This window comes from Terrapene carolina, unplaced genomic scaffold, assembly GCF_002925995.2.
Source record: "Terrapene carolina triunguis isolate 2854851 unplaced genomic scaffold, T_m_triunguis-2.0 Scaffold85, whole genome shotgun sequence".
Taxonomy (NCBI): Eukaryota; Metazoa; Chordata; order Testudines; family Emydidae; genus Terrapene; species Terrapene triunguis.
Window position 1 is genome coordinate 35,758,197 of NW_020664436.1, and position 14,928 is coordinate 35,773,124.

At 40.5% G+C, this 14,928-nt stretch overlaps 1 protein-coding gene across 8 annotated transcripts in view; it reads right to left on the reverse strand.

Annotated features, from left to right (window-relative positions):
• ARID1B (AT-rich interaction domain 1B) overlaps positions 1 to 14,928 on the reverse strand; it is a 402,254-nt gene that overhangs the window by 187,800 nt on the left and 199,526 nt on the right. For 5 of the 8 annotated variants that reach the window (XM_024214019.2, XM_024214023.2, XM_024214018.2 and 2 more), the window contains one exon: positions 1,651 to 1,692. The exons of the other annotated variants lie outside the window; for them this stretch is intronic. In XM_024214019.2, the coding sequence (XP_024069787.2) occupies positions 1,651 to 1,692 (42 nt within the window). The remainder of the gene's footprint in view (positions 1 to 1,650; positions 1,693 to 14,928) is intronic. 8 annotated transcript variants of the gene reach the window in all.

The following is a 14,928-nucleotide window of genomic DNA, read 5'->3' on the forward strand; positions in this document are numbered from 1 at the left end:
GAGAGCGAGCATACATTCATATAAATAAATAGCCCTTGGTATTTTATATCGATATAGTTATAAATATAGATACCAAGGGCTATTCATCTCCCAAATACACACACACACACACACACACACAAAATAGCCTATGGTATTCCTTCTCTAGATACGGACATTCTATTAGTAAAGCTACTTTCCGAGGGAAAAAAAAAAAAAACCTCTTGGGCTTATAAAATCTCATAGAAAGACCCCACTCATGTCTCTAGTAGGTGATACTAGAAGTGACACTTGTACGGATTCAGACTTATAAAATCCAAAAGATTATGAGAAATCATTAACATTACTGATGTAAAAAGGAGCTTCAAACTGTGATCTCTATGAAGTTGATTTTAAGACTGAAACCAACCTGCAAGTTAGGCCATAAAATAATAGCATAGCCTTTTCCACAGTGGGTTAGGCTGTAAGAGCTATTGCTACAATAATCTTCAGTAATACTTCTGTTTATCCAGCTAGTATGAAGGATTATGGAGATGAGTTCACAAGAGTTGACCCTCCAGGTTTATTAAATATTCAACGAATATTCTGTATGCATGCTGGGTATTAAATAAAAAATGGAAAATGCTGCTGACTACCATATGTTAAATACTTCAAATAATACTGGAGTAGCACTATTTATTTTTTAATAATTTTATCAGCTATCACAACACAAAAACATGCAACAAGGACATAACCATAAGTCTTATTATAATAAATGTTTAGATGCTTTTAAAGTGTTAAAATTTAAGAATTTTTTTTTTTGTTGGGCTAATTTTGTTTATGGTATTCCTTATAAACTTGCAGAAGTTATTTCATCCTCTCTTGATTGTTTCACTTTGGTAGTAATATCACTGCTATTTTCTCACCTGCAGTGGTATCACAGCATGTGGGTTTTCAGCAGCAGGGGACTCTTCATTGTCATGATTTACCCTAATGTTCCTACAATCTCTTCCCCCTCCCTTATCTATTCTCTCTTCTCAGCTAGCTGGCTATAGCCTACACACAATCTGCCTTGCCTAAAATCATCTGCTACTAGCATTCAATTAAGAACTGTGATCAACACCATAAGGTACATCGACCAATAAGCGCTAGGATGCACCCCAACCAGTTTGCAGAATAGCTCTGGAGTGTTCTCTGGAACACGTATCCAGTATGCCATGGATACACTTACAATTGAACACAGGGTGAAACAGCTGTTGAATAAACTGCTTTCTGCTTGGGGTGCATTGTGAATAAGGGCCATGAACAAATGAGTTAACCAACAGATTGCAAATCAGATAATGGCTACCAGTACTTAATTGTTAAGACCTGTGAGTTTCAAATTTATGGAACATGAACAAATCCACCATTCAGTCAACTGCAATTTTAAAAGTCACTAGAACACTACCTTCTGCTTTTCCTCCTTGGCTCCCCTAAATAAAATTTCCCTGAGTAAACGAAAGGAAGTAATACTACCAAACAGCCCCACGTTCCATCTTCAGAGTTTCAGGAATATGGGATACTTGTTGAACTGGTGGATCTGAATAACAGAACTCCCAAATCTCAGGTAGGAAATTACCCTCTTCTGTGACATTGGATCCACCAGTCTAAATTGATGGGACCTATATAACAAAACTGCATCAAACTACACACCTTCAGTCCAAATGCAGCATCCTCCGAGGCCAAGACTTCAACCTGAAATTATAAGGAGAAAGATCATTTCAAATGTAGCCACTATCAGAAACCTTCCTTGAGCACAGCACCAGAATCCAGGCCAAACGAATATCCTGGAAGTCGGGGCCCTTGTGTAGTCTACCACATGGAAACCAAGATAGGGAATTGGCTATGCCAAACTAACAACCAACCACAAAAATCCTCAGAGGAGAAAGAGGAAGCTCCACAATCATTCTTTAAGACCAACACACAAAGTAGGTTACCTGCCTAAGCCATGCCAGGAGGGCAGACCACAATTTTCCAGTGCCACACACTTTACTGTAATACAGCTGGAACCATGTTTTCCCATGGAGGTTGAGTCACAGGAAGAAGTTTCCTGTGAACATTCAGAATCACCTGGCAGTGTAATTATCTGACACAGCAGTTCAGAATGATCTAAACTCCTACCCCCCTTCACTCCTCCCCACTAGGACTAATACTCTTGCATCATCACAAAGTGGAAAAACTGCAACTGGAAAGTAGGCAGCATAAAGTCTCACTTATAGACTCCTGTCCTGTCTTGGGCAGAGCAGATTCTTCTAAAACTCTGGAATTGAGAGAATAAGATCTCTCCCAGCAAAGACTGTTTCTGCCTGACGCAAGATTTGGGAGCTCAAGGGACATAGGCTTGTTAAGTGCCAAAAGTGAAAGTACTTATTGGTTGCCTTGCAGCTTACAGGTCTAGGAGTTGGTAACCTATTAATCTGGACTGAGAGAGCTGAGAGAATGGAAAAACAGGCACAGTATCTGATTTTCCATTGAAAATGTCAGCTTCTTGTAAATATTTCACATTTCAGCACTTTTACACTGAGAATCTCAAAGTGCTCTTATAAATTCTAATTAATTAAGCCCACAATACCCTTCTGAGGTTGGGAAGTGTCCTCATCCCATTGTATATATAGGAAAAGGAGGCACAGAAAGCTTAAGTGATTTGCCCATGTTCAGGCATCAAGTCAGTAGCAGAGCCAGGAACAGAATTTATGATTCCTACCCTTAGTCCCTGCCTCCTTTAAACACTAGAAAACACTTCCTTCCTTTGATTTACATTTTATTTTAAAATGCTAATACTGCATTATAATTTATAACTAGTATAACTAGAACTAATGTATCTAATCTACAGTTTAACGTAAAAAAAGGAAAGAAGGATTTCAAGCAAATCAAGAAAAGAAATGAATGGCAAGTTTCAGCCTGGAGCAAATTTTAATGCCTGAGTTATAAACCTCTGAAAAAGACATGTTATAATGGAAAGGCTGACAAACTAACAACAATGGCAGCACTTTAACATATTTGTGTCATGATCTAACAACATATAACCTCTATTCATTCTGTACATAAAAAGGGGAGGGGGCGCTCTAATGGACCCTAGGATGGAGAAGAGAGCATGTGCCACATGCTCCTCAACTATAACCTGTCCAGCTGATTAGGGAATGGCCCTGACAGGCTCCCAAGTGGGATCCTGAGAGGGATGTGAAGCAGAGGGGGAACAGAGTAAGAAAAATCCACATGAATAAAATCAATCTAATAATGATAATTATGAGCTCTTAATACTCAAAGGGCTTTATAAATACTAAATAATCAATTCTGGTGAGATTGCTAAATATCCATAGTACGGTTTGCAGAAACTGACACACAGGGTTAACTGACTTGCCCAAGGCTACATAAGGACTAAGTATTAGATGCAGGATTAGAACTAAGCATCACACTCAGACCCCTACAATTTATATGGCTCAACACTAAAGTGATAATATAAAGTATAACCTCTCTCTCTCTTTCCCTCTCCCCTTTCCCTTTAAGGGAAAAAGAGAATGTTCTTGATGTCACAGTTTCAAAATATACATTTACAAAACATCAGTTCCACTTTCCCCTACAAATCATGGAATCAAAGATGGCAACAAATTGTGACACCCCAAACAATAAAAGCAAGTTTAAGACGTTATACTGTACTTTCTCTTTAAAAATGGAAATATTTCCTATATAAAAGTCTTACAAACACAATTCAAAACCTCAGAATGTAGCTATCACATTGGTTGGAGATTCTAATTACAAACGTTACTGGAATAGCCCTGATAATGTCACTTCTATTTTTCCAGCAAAGATCAAAGAGGCACTGTCAAGCTCTTAGATCTTGGACTTTTAAACCAATTCTGTGATATAATATTTTATTTCATTTTAGACAGTCCAATAAAATATCAATCTGAATTCTTTGTTAGTATTGCATTTTTAAAACTCACGCTGTACTCTATTCGGTTTATTTTTCACCACTTTGTACAAAGATTTATTTAGGATCTATCAGAGATGAGGGACTGCAGACACTGTAGGATAAATTCTGTATAATATTCAAGCAAGATACAGAGTCATGTGAGATTTCCCCATGCTTCTTTTCTGAAAAAGCATTACAGCCCAGCATGGGAGGAACCCCCCTCTAGTGGGGATGAGAGGGTACTTCAATCACCACACATATTGTTCAGGTAAAAAATTAGTGAATTTCTCTCTCTAAGAATCAAGCAAAGGGCACCTCTGTTTGTAACCTTCTAAGAATACATCACCTGGTTTTCACTGAACAAAAAGTGGATAACTGGGTTCATTATTACCTCTAGGCAACTAGGAATTAATATTATTACCTCTAGGCAACTAGGCATTAATTAATAGTTATTTGTGAGAGTTAACCATTTGTAATTCTAGTTGATTGTTCTGGTTATTTACAGATTTTAACATATTACCTTTCTATTTTTTAAAAAGGGGAAAAGCTCGCTGTGAATAATTCAGTACCTCATTGAAGAAAAGCAGAATTGGTTCTCAAATGCACCACTGTTGGTTTCATGTGTCCTTAAATAGTATCTCCCCTGCAGGCGTTACACTGAACCCTTGCTGAATACCCCCTCCACCTCATTTTGCCTGCGTTTTTTCACGCCTCACAGTGCAAAATAGGCAAAGGTAACTATATCACCCATATTATAAATAAATTACAAATGAAAACACATATATACACATGTATATATGTACACACAAACTCCATCCATTGTTCAACAGTGACTCCTCCAAATGATCTGAAGAGTTTCTACGGCCTTGTCTACGCTTGGGGGGGGGGGGGGGGGGGGAGATTGATCTAAATTACGCAACTTCAACTACGTGAATAACGTAGCTGAAATTGATGTACTTAGATCTACTTACCGCGGGGTCCACACTATGCTATGTTGACGGGAGACGCTCTCCCATCGACTTCCCTTGCGCTTCTCATTCAGGTGGAGTACAGGAGTCAATGGGAGAGCAATCTGCAGTCGATTTAGCGGGACTTCACTAGACCTGCTAAATCGACCGTCGATGCATCGTTCGCCGTGCGTCGATCCCCTGGTAAGTGTAGACAAGCCCTAAATCTTTCCTTATTTGATAGCATGTGTGTGTGCATATGAATAAACTATATTCTATAGCCAGATCAGATTAGATTAGCACTATTGCTTACATGGTGTTCTAAGTCATAATTGAAGAATACTGTAGTATTGCTGGTTTTTTGTTTTTTTGTTTTTTTAATTAAAGAAAGACTATTCAGAAACTCCTGAGGCCAGCCAGAGAAGTCCCTGTTGAACAATACGTGGCACTCTCACAAGTGGATGATGGAGTAGCCCAGCAGACCCTTCTACCTCAGGGAGTGAGACTTAAATATTTTTGTTTTGCTTCTAAATAAGAGATTCATACAGTACATTCCAAACTCCAGAAACAATATTGCATCACAAACAACAAAAGACTTACTATAAAGTATGCAGAAAGAGTATATAATTTTCAGCTCCTGCTCAAAGAGCCAAGAGTTGTAACATACACCAAAATCATCAGGAGTAATGCTGAATAATACCTTTCCCAAGCAGACAGGGAAACATTTAGATGATATAAGGAAATTATTACAATTTGGCCAAATCCTTGTCCTTGCTCAGAGTTTACTCAACTCCTCTCGGGTTCAGCGGGAGTATGTATGAGAAAATATTGGCTGAAACATAAGGGGGACCGGAGAATGTGGTAAGAAAAACCAACAACAACCAGCACCACTTTACATCTGGATTGTTATCCAGACAAAGCAGAATGAAGATTCTGTAGCAAAATATTTAAGATGTAAAGATAAAATAACCTAGTCATACAAAAGAGATGGATTGTAGCACTTCTCTTCCTCTCATGGAGGCCCAATATGAGCAACAATAGTCCCTTCCTGGTTCATTAAGATTCCCAAATAATATACTATTATTACTAATGCTTAGCAAGATTATTTTATCTACAATTAACTACTCAGGTGAAAACTTCTAATACATATAAAGGGAACATCATTCTCAGACCAAGGGGTCTCGAAACTTTATCTGCTGGAACTCCACAAGCAGGAGGTGGAAGGCTATGTCTATTTGAATAAATTGCAGTAGATTGCTGCCACTCTGATTAAGGTAAGCACTCCATGCTGGCTCCTACAGTTTTTATGGGCCACACAATAGAATTCTGTGGGCTAAATTTGCCCGGCAGGCTGCACATTCTTTCTTTCTATTATCATCTGTTGGACAACTGTGCTAGGGAACTTAGAAGGTATTAATTTTTACCACTTGCCTACTTATTAAAAAGGCTGGCTTCTGGGACTTTTAAACTATGTTCAAAACAAAATAAAAACAAAAATTAAAGAAACATTTTAATAATCATTTATTGTGGTGCTTTTGTGTTCAGTCTTCGTTGAGAAGTTCAATCAGATTAGAAAGGGGCTGCCTTCTCCTCTGGTTCCCCTCCATGATAACAATATCAGAACAGACTGGGAAATATGCATAGTCTGTCCTGTATTAGTGTCAGACTGTCTTCCCCTTTTTGAGGTCCATCTCATGTTTGGTGGGACCAAGCAAACTAAATGAGGCTGAGTAGTATAATTTTGTGCTGGTTCTGGCCAATTAGAAGATGCTGGGTTTGCTGCTGATGGAGGGGATATACTCTGGATTGATTATTTAGCATGGAAGGCCATGTTAAAGCAGGTACTCCAAAGTAGCTATTACCACGTCTGGCTTCTCTAGAAAGTCTCCCCTTCTCTGTTAAACATGAATGTTGCTATGGTCATTCATACCTTTCAGAAGCACAGGCTAGTTATTTGTAATTCCCCCTTACTTGAGCTTCCCTTGAAATTGACCCAGAAACTTCAACAGTTGTAGGATATGACTGCCTATTTGCTTCTTGGTACAGGGACAGTGGATTAGCGAGTACGCTCTGTGATCTGCACTACCTTTTGGTGAACCTTCAAGGACTTACTGATGGTATATAAAGCTCTTAATAATCTACGCCTGAGATACTGGAGTGACCATCAATTACCATATACCCCACAAAGGCAGCTGAGATCACCTGGGATTTCCCTGCTCTCCATCCCGGGGTTTTACTCGGATTGCGTTGGTCAAGGCCTCTTTGGTTCAGGGAATGCCATCTATGGAACTCCCATACCCCCTTAATTATGATGTCTCTTTGTAGCTGGAGAGAAAGCTTGATGTAAGGGCTTTCCATTCAGGTCAGTACAGCTTTGATTTTGTCCTCCACTTTTTCTCAGACCTTACTTTTGCCTATTTCTTTGTTATGTCGGAGCCATTTCCCCACCCCCAAGGTCACGGGGTTCAACAATAATTAAAATTAGTGTTCTAATTTGTGCAGCATGACAGATGTTTAACAATAGATGCCCCCAAAATACTAAACTAAATAATAAAATTAACTTCTTTTAAAATAATACAGTAGCTTTGTGTTCTTTTTGTGTTAAAAGGGATTGGAAATATTTTCAAGAAACCATGTAAACCACGTCTGCATCTCACACTTGCTTATTAATTCTCCTCATTCTCCTTATTAGCATGTACAGACAACACAGCAGCTCAAGGACGCAGCTTGCTGAAATAGCTCTGTACTTGGTTAGCCAGAATTACAGAAAAAACACGATGATGTCTCATATTGTTAAATGCTATTTAGTAGAATAGACCTGCCCAGTTCATATTTAAAAACAACTTTAAAAATATCACAACAACTTTGGGAATCTAATTTACAGGAAAAAATGCACTCAGAGCTTTAATGATGTTCATAATACATGCTCTTGGACATGATTTTGACTAACCCACTGTTTTAGTCTCCCACTGCAAACATTTTGAAAATGCTAGGAACAAGGCCAATCCCTAAGAAGCAAAAAGAGATTAGACTCTGGATATTGACTAAGTAAAAGTGGTAACCATCAACCTGGTGGGATACCATAGCTATTGCAGAATAACATATAGTGGGAACGACTCAAGGAAAGGAGAGAGAGTTTTAGGTTACGAAGCAATGTGACAGTTCCCCCACCCCAGAAGGACAAAGACAGACAGATCTATTTAGACCAGTTATCAAGGTATAGCTATCAGGAATTCTGGCTAAACGGACATTTGGGATTGCTGTTCATTTCTGCCTAAGGTGAATAGCTCCAGCATTTTACTGGAAGATGAAATACAAGAAACATTTTATATAAGCATGTTATTCTGTTACTGTAACACGCACACTGGGGTTCAAATTCTACTTCACTGCTTCCTGACTGGCTCTGTAGGAAGTCAGTCCTGTTTACACTATATACACATATACAGAGACTTGTGGATTCTGATTAGTTTTTCACTTTGTTTCTCTCCATTTTGGGGAACAGAACCTCTCTCTGCTGGTGTAAATCGGTGTAACACCCCTGAAGTCTGGCCTTTGGTATTTATTTGTTTGGTGTTGTAGAGATCAAAATGACTGGTGTACTGAGCCAGAACCTAGAATAGCAGCCATTCTATTTACCCTACAAACATCCCTTATGCGGAGAGTGGAGAGCACTATAAGTACAGTATCCAAGCCTTTCATATTCAGTGTAGTGAGTCGGTGTGGCTCCCCTCCTGCCCAGGAGAGGGAGAGCCCGTACAGACGCCCAAGTGGGCGGAGTCACCGACGCCTGTTCCCGCCCCCCGGAAGTCAAGGGGCGGGACAGGAAGTATAAAAACTGACCGCCAGAGCTCAGTGGGAGCCCAGCCACCGCAGGGAGCAGACGTACGGCCGGGAGCTCGCGGCCGGGTGACCTCCGAGGCCAGAGGCCGTTGCCCTAACTGGCCGGAGCTGCCCCGGGCCTACTACGAGGAGGAGCCACCGAAGCCCTCCCACTCCCGGTATTGGGAGGAGCCACTGGGACTCCCCTGCACCCACTGCGAAGGCAAGACGCCACCAGAGCCCCTCCGCCCCTGCTGTTACCCGGAGGAGCCACCCGAGTCCAATTACCCGGACTTCCCCGAGGAGCTGCCGGACCTGCCGCCAAGCCCTGGCCGAGAGGAGCCCATGCTAGTGGACTGGCCTGGACCCGGGGCCACGGAGGAGGTAGGCCCTGAGGGGGGACTTGGAAGTAGCCCGGGGGTAGCCGACCCCGGTCAGGCTGCAGACACATACAAGCCAATGTCAGTGTGTTTCGGTCAGGATACCCCACTGACTCGCAGCGGCCGCTACTAGGGCCCCGGGCTGGGACGCAGTGGAGTGGGTGGGCCTGCGTCCCCCCCTGCCACCCCTGCACGTGGGTGGCAGGCTTCCCCCTCACCCAACGCTCAAGTGTAGGAGCCTGGGCTTACCCCAACTGTTATATTGTTGCTCAGCCCCTGCCCCAAAGGGCCTGAGCTGTGACTGTTTGTGCCCCGCCCTGATCCAGGGCCTGAGCCTACGAAACTAACTGTTTGTTTGCTCAGCCCCTGCACCAAAGGGACTGAGCCCCCTGAACTGGGTATTGTTGCTCAGCCCCTGCACCAAAGGGCCTGAGCCCCTGAACTGGGTATTGTTGCTCAGCCCCTGCACCTAAGGGCCTGAGCTCCCTAACTGTTTGTTTGCTCAGCCCCTGCTTGAGGGCCTGAGCCCTGGACTAACTGTTTGTCTGCTCAGCCCCTGCTTGAGGGCCTGAGCCCCTGGACTAACTGGTTGTTTATTCCACCAGTAGTGAGTCAGTGTGGCGCCCCTCCTGCCCAGGAGGGTTGAACCCCGGCACGAACCTTCCACATTCAGACATTCTGACACGTGGGTTTTCTTGAAGAGGTGCTGTTCGACCCTGCCACACATATGGTGGCAATTACTTGATGAAAAGCATTTACTTACTCTAGGTAGTAAACATACATTTTTTCTTGTCCATTTATACTCATTATTCCTCTTGCTTGGCAGACATGGTATTTTCCTCTTAATTCAGTGTCCCTGCACCTGTACGTCCTAACATCTGGTCTACTGAACTCTTCACACTGGGAATCTAGGGCCCATCAACCGCATTTACAACACAAATATCCCCACGCCTCAAATGCACATTTGTACAAGCTTGGCAGCCTCTCATTTACTTGCGCCCAATGCAAAAGGGTGAAAAAAAATGCTTTAATTGCTAAATATTCTCTCCCCTCCCACTTTCCCACCCTTCCTTACTTTTAATTATTGTACAGGTAATTCTTAGGAATGAAAGAGGCAAGACAATCCTAGCTAAAACTGTACTTCTCAAGCAACCTAATAACCTAAACTTAAATGTGGTCAGACAATTTACAGCAAAACTTAAAGATAAATGACCAAGGACAAGCCTGCATAGAAACACAACGCTTAAATTTCAGCTTTATGCCATGCTGTCAGCAACTTTTTATGCCATTTTGTTTAATTGAGCCAATATACAACCAACATCAAAGACGCTGACTTATTTTGTGCTGAAGATATTGTAGGCATATTAGGCAGAGGTGGCAAACACAGAAAGGATCTGTCAAAGGTAACAGATGTATCAAGGGCATGAAGCACTGTGAAGAAGGCGTTAATTACTTATGCTGAGAAAGAAAAGGTGTTTCAAAAGCAGAAACTGTTTTCAAAAGATTCAACAAATCCCTATTGTGCTGGGTAGAAAAAGCTTCCTGCTTCTGAGACAACACTTAGTTAAAACTCATTATTTTGAGTATGAGAGCTTAAAAAAAATGTTTGAAGGAAGTTGTGTATGTGTGTAGGGCATTCCTTCCTTCCTTCTCCCCTCCCTCCCTTATGAGAATCTCTTATGAAATCTGCTTCACAGACATACTTTTAATTTCAGAATCTTTATCAAAAGGTATCTTTTAATATCTTCAAATTATAAACGACACTCTTTATTCCTATTTTTAAATCGTATCATTTTGGGATGGGTACTTTGCATCCTTATGGATGGAAGGAGACTGAAGAGAAAGAGAAAGAGGGAGCATACATGCCTTTTGGAAATTTAGGACAAACTCTAGAGTAGTTTCCCCTTTTGCTATAAAAGCTATATTTTACAGTTAGTCCACCTCTGAAGAACCTCAGTGCTTCATGAGTAAACATCAATAAGCAAAACTGGAGACAGAGAGACAAATTTCCTATCAGAAGATCTGCCTTAGGCTTAATAACTTAAGAATTCTTTCTAAGATTACATAGGTCTCTGTTCACCCACAATCTAATTCTGATTCAGGAGACAAAACTGTCGCTTCATTATAGCATGCCATCTCCACCCTTCCCTCCTACCTCTTCCTCCCCACTCCTGTGGAATCCCCTAGGTCAGAAGTTTCTAAAGCATGATTGGTGGAGAGCTGGCTGGTCACATGCTGCAGATTCTCCTCATTTCCAAAGGAGAGAAACTGACCAGACAGAAGAAGAGATGAAATGACATCCTCTGCTTTTGGTCATCAACAACTTTGGTTGTTTTCCCCCCAAAAAGGTCAATATATGTATCACTCTAACGACAGTTAAAACTATTAAACACATGCCTTATATTACATTTTAATGCAAGCAAGAGCTGTAGCTGCACCGGGACATTAGGTGATCACAAGTGAGGAAGTGGTCTATGCAATTATACAGAGAGACTTCACAGTATCTCTATTACAATATGGCCCATGCAGTATGAAAAAGTTAAAGACCCCTGTCATCCCTCCTTTCCTATACCAATATCATACCACACACACACGAAAAGGGCTACTAATGACAATATTTGGGAAACACAGCTGGGCATTACCCAGGATTATCACATGACAGTACAGGGGTGGAAGGGACAGTTTCCATGACAAAATATCAACACATATGCTGCCAAATAGTCATAAAAGATACGGTAATTTCCCGCATGGTTAGACATACATGTGCTAGCTCTGCTTCAGCTAGTGCCTAAAAATAGAAGCGTAGCCACGACGGCACAGGCGGTGGCTCAGGCCAGCTGCCTGAGTACAATCCACACTTGGAATTACACCTCTTAGCTACTGTATAGGAGAAGCTTCTGAGTGATGTTCTGTATATCAAAACTTGAAAGGGTAAATTAGTGGAGTGCATCTTCGCTAAACTAAATTATTTTCCTTTGTTAATAGCTGGGCTTTTTCTTTTTGCCAAGGTACAAAGATTGATTAATACTCTGACTGGATTAACTGCCCTAAAAAATTAGTCGGATGTCACAGCAGGCCAGTTTTTGACCCACCTGATACCAGGATTTAAAGGTTTTGTGGGAGGGAGCAAGTGCACTGCTCACTACCATAACTACTCCACACTTTTCTAGCTGGCAGTGCCAAGAGAATTGTGGATCTGAAGAGGGAAAAAAGTCTCTGCAGCCCAATCAAGCTTAGTGCTGAGCCACTGTCACCATAACCACCATGCAAGCCACAGCCGCTATCACCCCTACCACATATTTAACACTGGTATCACTTCAAATTCTAAACAGGCCCCATAATGTTGAAAGTCAGGATAAAAAAATAAAGGAATAAGGAATAATTTGTGCCTTCATTTCACTCAGCAGTTCTTAATGGGAGTAGAATTAAAACAACAATATAAAAGTGGCCTCCAAAAATGTATATTCCCCGATTTATCACACAAAACCTGAATTTGCATATGCTAATCAGATAGATACTCAAATGCCTGGTTTGCTTACACAAATATGTGTTTTTGCACACCAAGGTGGGAGTATGTGGTTCTGCAGGCCACACTTGAAAATTTCGCTTTAACAGTACATCCTTAAAAACAGGAAAATTCAGAGGCAAATTTTGCTATCAGTTATTTCAGTGGAGATATTCCTCACTTCTACCAGTGTGACTGAGTGCAGAAATCTTGCCTACAGACTTCAGTGACACACTAAAATATGAAGTTATTTGGAGTCCATAAAGCAAACAATCACTATAAAAATGTTTGTGGCATTTTTAATATTTGGATACCATATTACAAAATGTAAATGCTCTTTTATTATAAAATTGAAATTTCTTTCCACAAACAGGAAAAGAATAACACTTATGGAGACAGGGAAAACAGAAAGGATGAAGTAGCTTGCTGTAATTCCACTGCCACAAGTACTCCTGTTCTTTTTACAATTTTTTGTTCTTCATTGTGTTTTATGACTGTCTTTTGAGTTTTGTTCCAGATATATAGAGGTACTTCTAGATAAATACAGGGTACACATTAGTATTTTTCTCAAGCTATAGTATGTGAACTTTAAAGTAACTCCTTCTTCATGTATTTTTATTATTCCAGGTCAGAGGTAATTAGCAAAAAAAAACAAAAAAAAAAACCAAAAAACAAACAAACCACTAATCTCATGTAATTTGGTCTTTTAAAAGTAACATTACTTTATGTCTCTCCAAGCTCCCTCCAAAAACCTTAACAAGGCCTCAAGCAAATAAGAACTCCAGCAAATACACTAGGTACCATAAAACCCCAAAATTCACATTCAGGCATGAGAACCTACACAAACTCAAACTAAAGCTCTGGTGACTATTTCAGTAGAGATTTCTTCATCGGTCTTCATCATCTAATTTCCGAGTGTATAAAAGCATGCACGCACATAATGCACACACACTTTGCATAGATAAAACATATGTAGATAAAAATGTATGTGAGTTAAAATTCTTTCCATAACTTTTCTTTAGGGACCAAACCCCAGAGTTGGCTCTGTTTTCTAATTAGGAAGGCAGCACCAATTATACACAGTGGGCTGGGAGAACTGGAGACAGCTTACACCATGAAGCTCGTTTTACATAGAATGTAAGGGAAGACTCGGAACAGCAATCTCAAAGGTGAAAGGCTAGAGCTTTAATCTTTAAACCACCCAGCCCTGGCAGATCCTTTCAACACTTTTGTCTTTTGTGGAGTCCATTTCATTTCTGCACACGTTTTCAAAAAAGGTGTTTCTTTCAAATGAAGAATGTATGGTTAAACCTAAAAGGAAGCCAGTCATTGACAGTTTTTGCTGTAGTTCATTTGTTATGTCTTGCTAAGGGTTTGCAAACAGATGTCCCAATGCATCTCCACTGGATGCAATTTTAGTCTAGACAGGGGAAATCCAAGCTACTGCTGCCCAAACAACATAAACGCAGGAAGATTTTAAAGCAATCATTTCATTAATAGGAACACATCTAATAATATAAGGGGAGGGTGTTTTGGAAGCAAGCCTACTTCAGAGCCTGAAACAGTCTAATTGCATGGTATTGTTCTTGTGCTAGGCAGGGCTATCGAACGATAAGTCTCACAAACCAGATTTTGGTGCTGTGGTGGATTACAATAAAATGAGCCTTGTTTCTCTAATATAAGTGGCTTTCAAGATCAGTGACAACTTTGCATTAAATAGTAAAGAGACTAAAATGTCTTGTGCAGCATAGGTATTCATCTCTGCTTTGGTACAGTCAGGTCAGTGCCCACACAAATATATTTCTAGCATGACCATTATTTCCATTTTCCTTAAAATTGTTTTATTTGAGAAACAGGGTTAAGTGCAGCTGCTATTAACATCCTCCGTATTCATCCCTGTGCTCCTGAGTCCTAGCCTGTTGTCTGTTCCCCAAACATATAAATGTCTATGGAAGATGGTTTTATGCCAGTCAATTCCATGCCTTTTGGGTTTTTAAACAGTAGGTTTCTCTTTATTTGTTTGGGGGACAAGTTGTTATTTTGTTGTTTTTTATGTTACTTATTTTGTTTATTTGTATTCTGTGAACAATAGATGTGCCTTCTTCAAGAAGCTCAGTATACAACAGTCATCTCAGACTGTTACCAATGGGTGTCAGTGTAACAGTAGAATGATATGATGGGGGAGAAAGGGGAGGAGAAAAGATTAAATAAATCCACTGATGAAGTCTAATTTTTTAGATTCAACATGTACATATAAATTGAAGATAGAAATGTGTTTCTTTTCAGCAGCACTCTAATCCATTGTAAACGTGCTCTGAAAAGTTGTTGAAGCATCTTTTAACCTAACACACATATCTGTGTTATTAT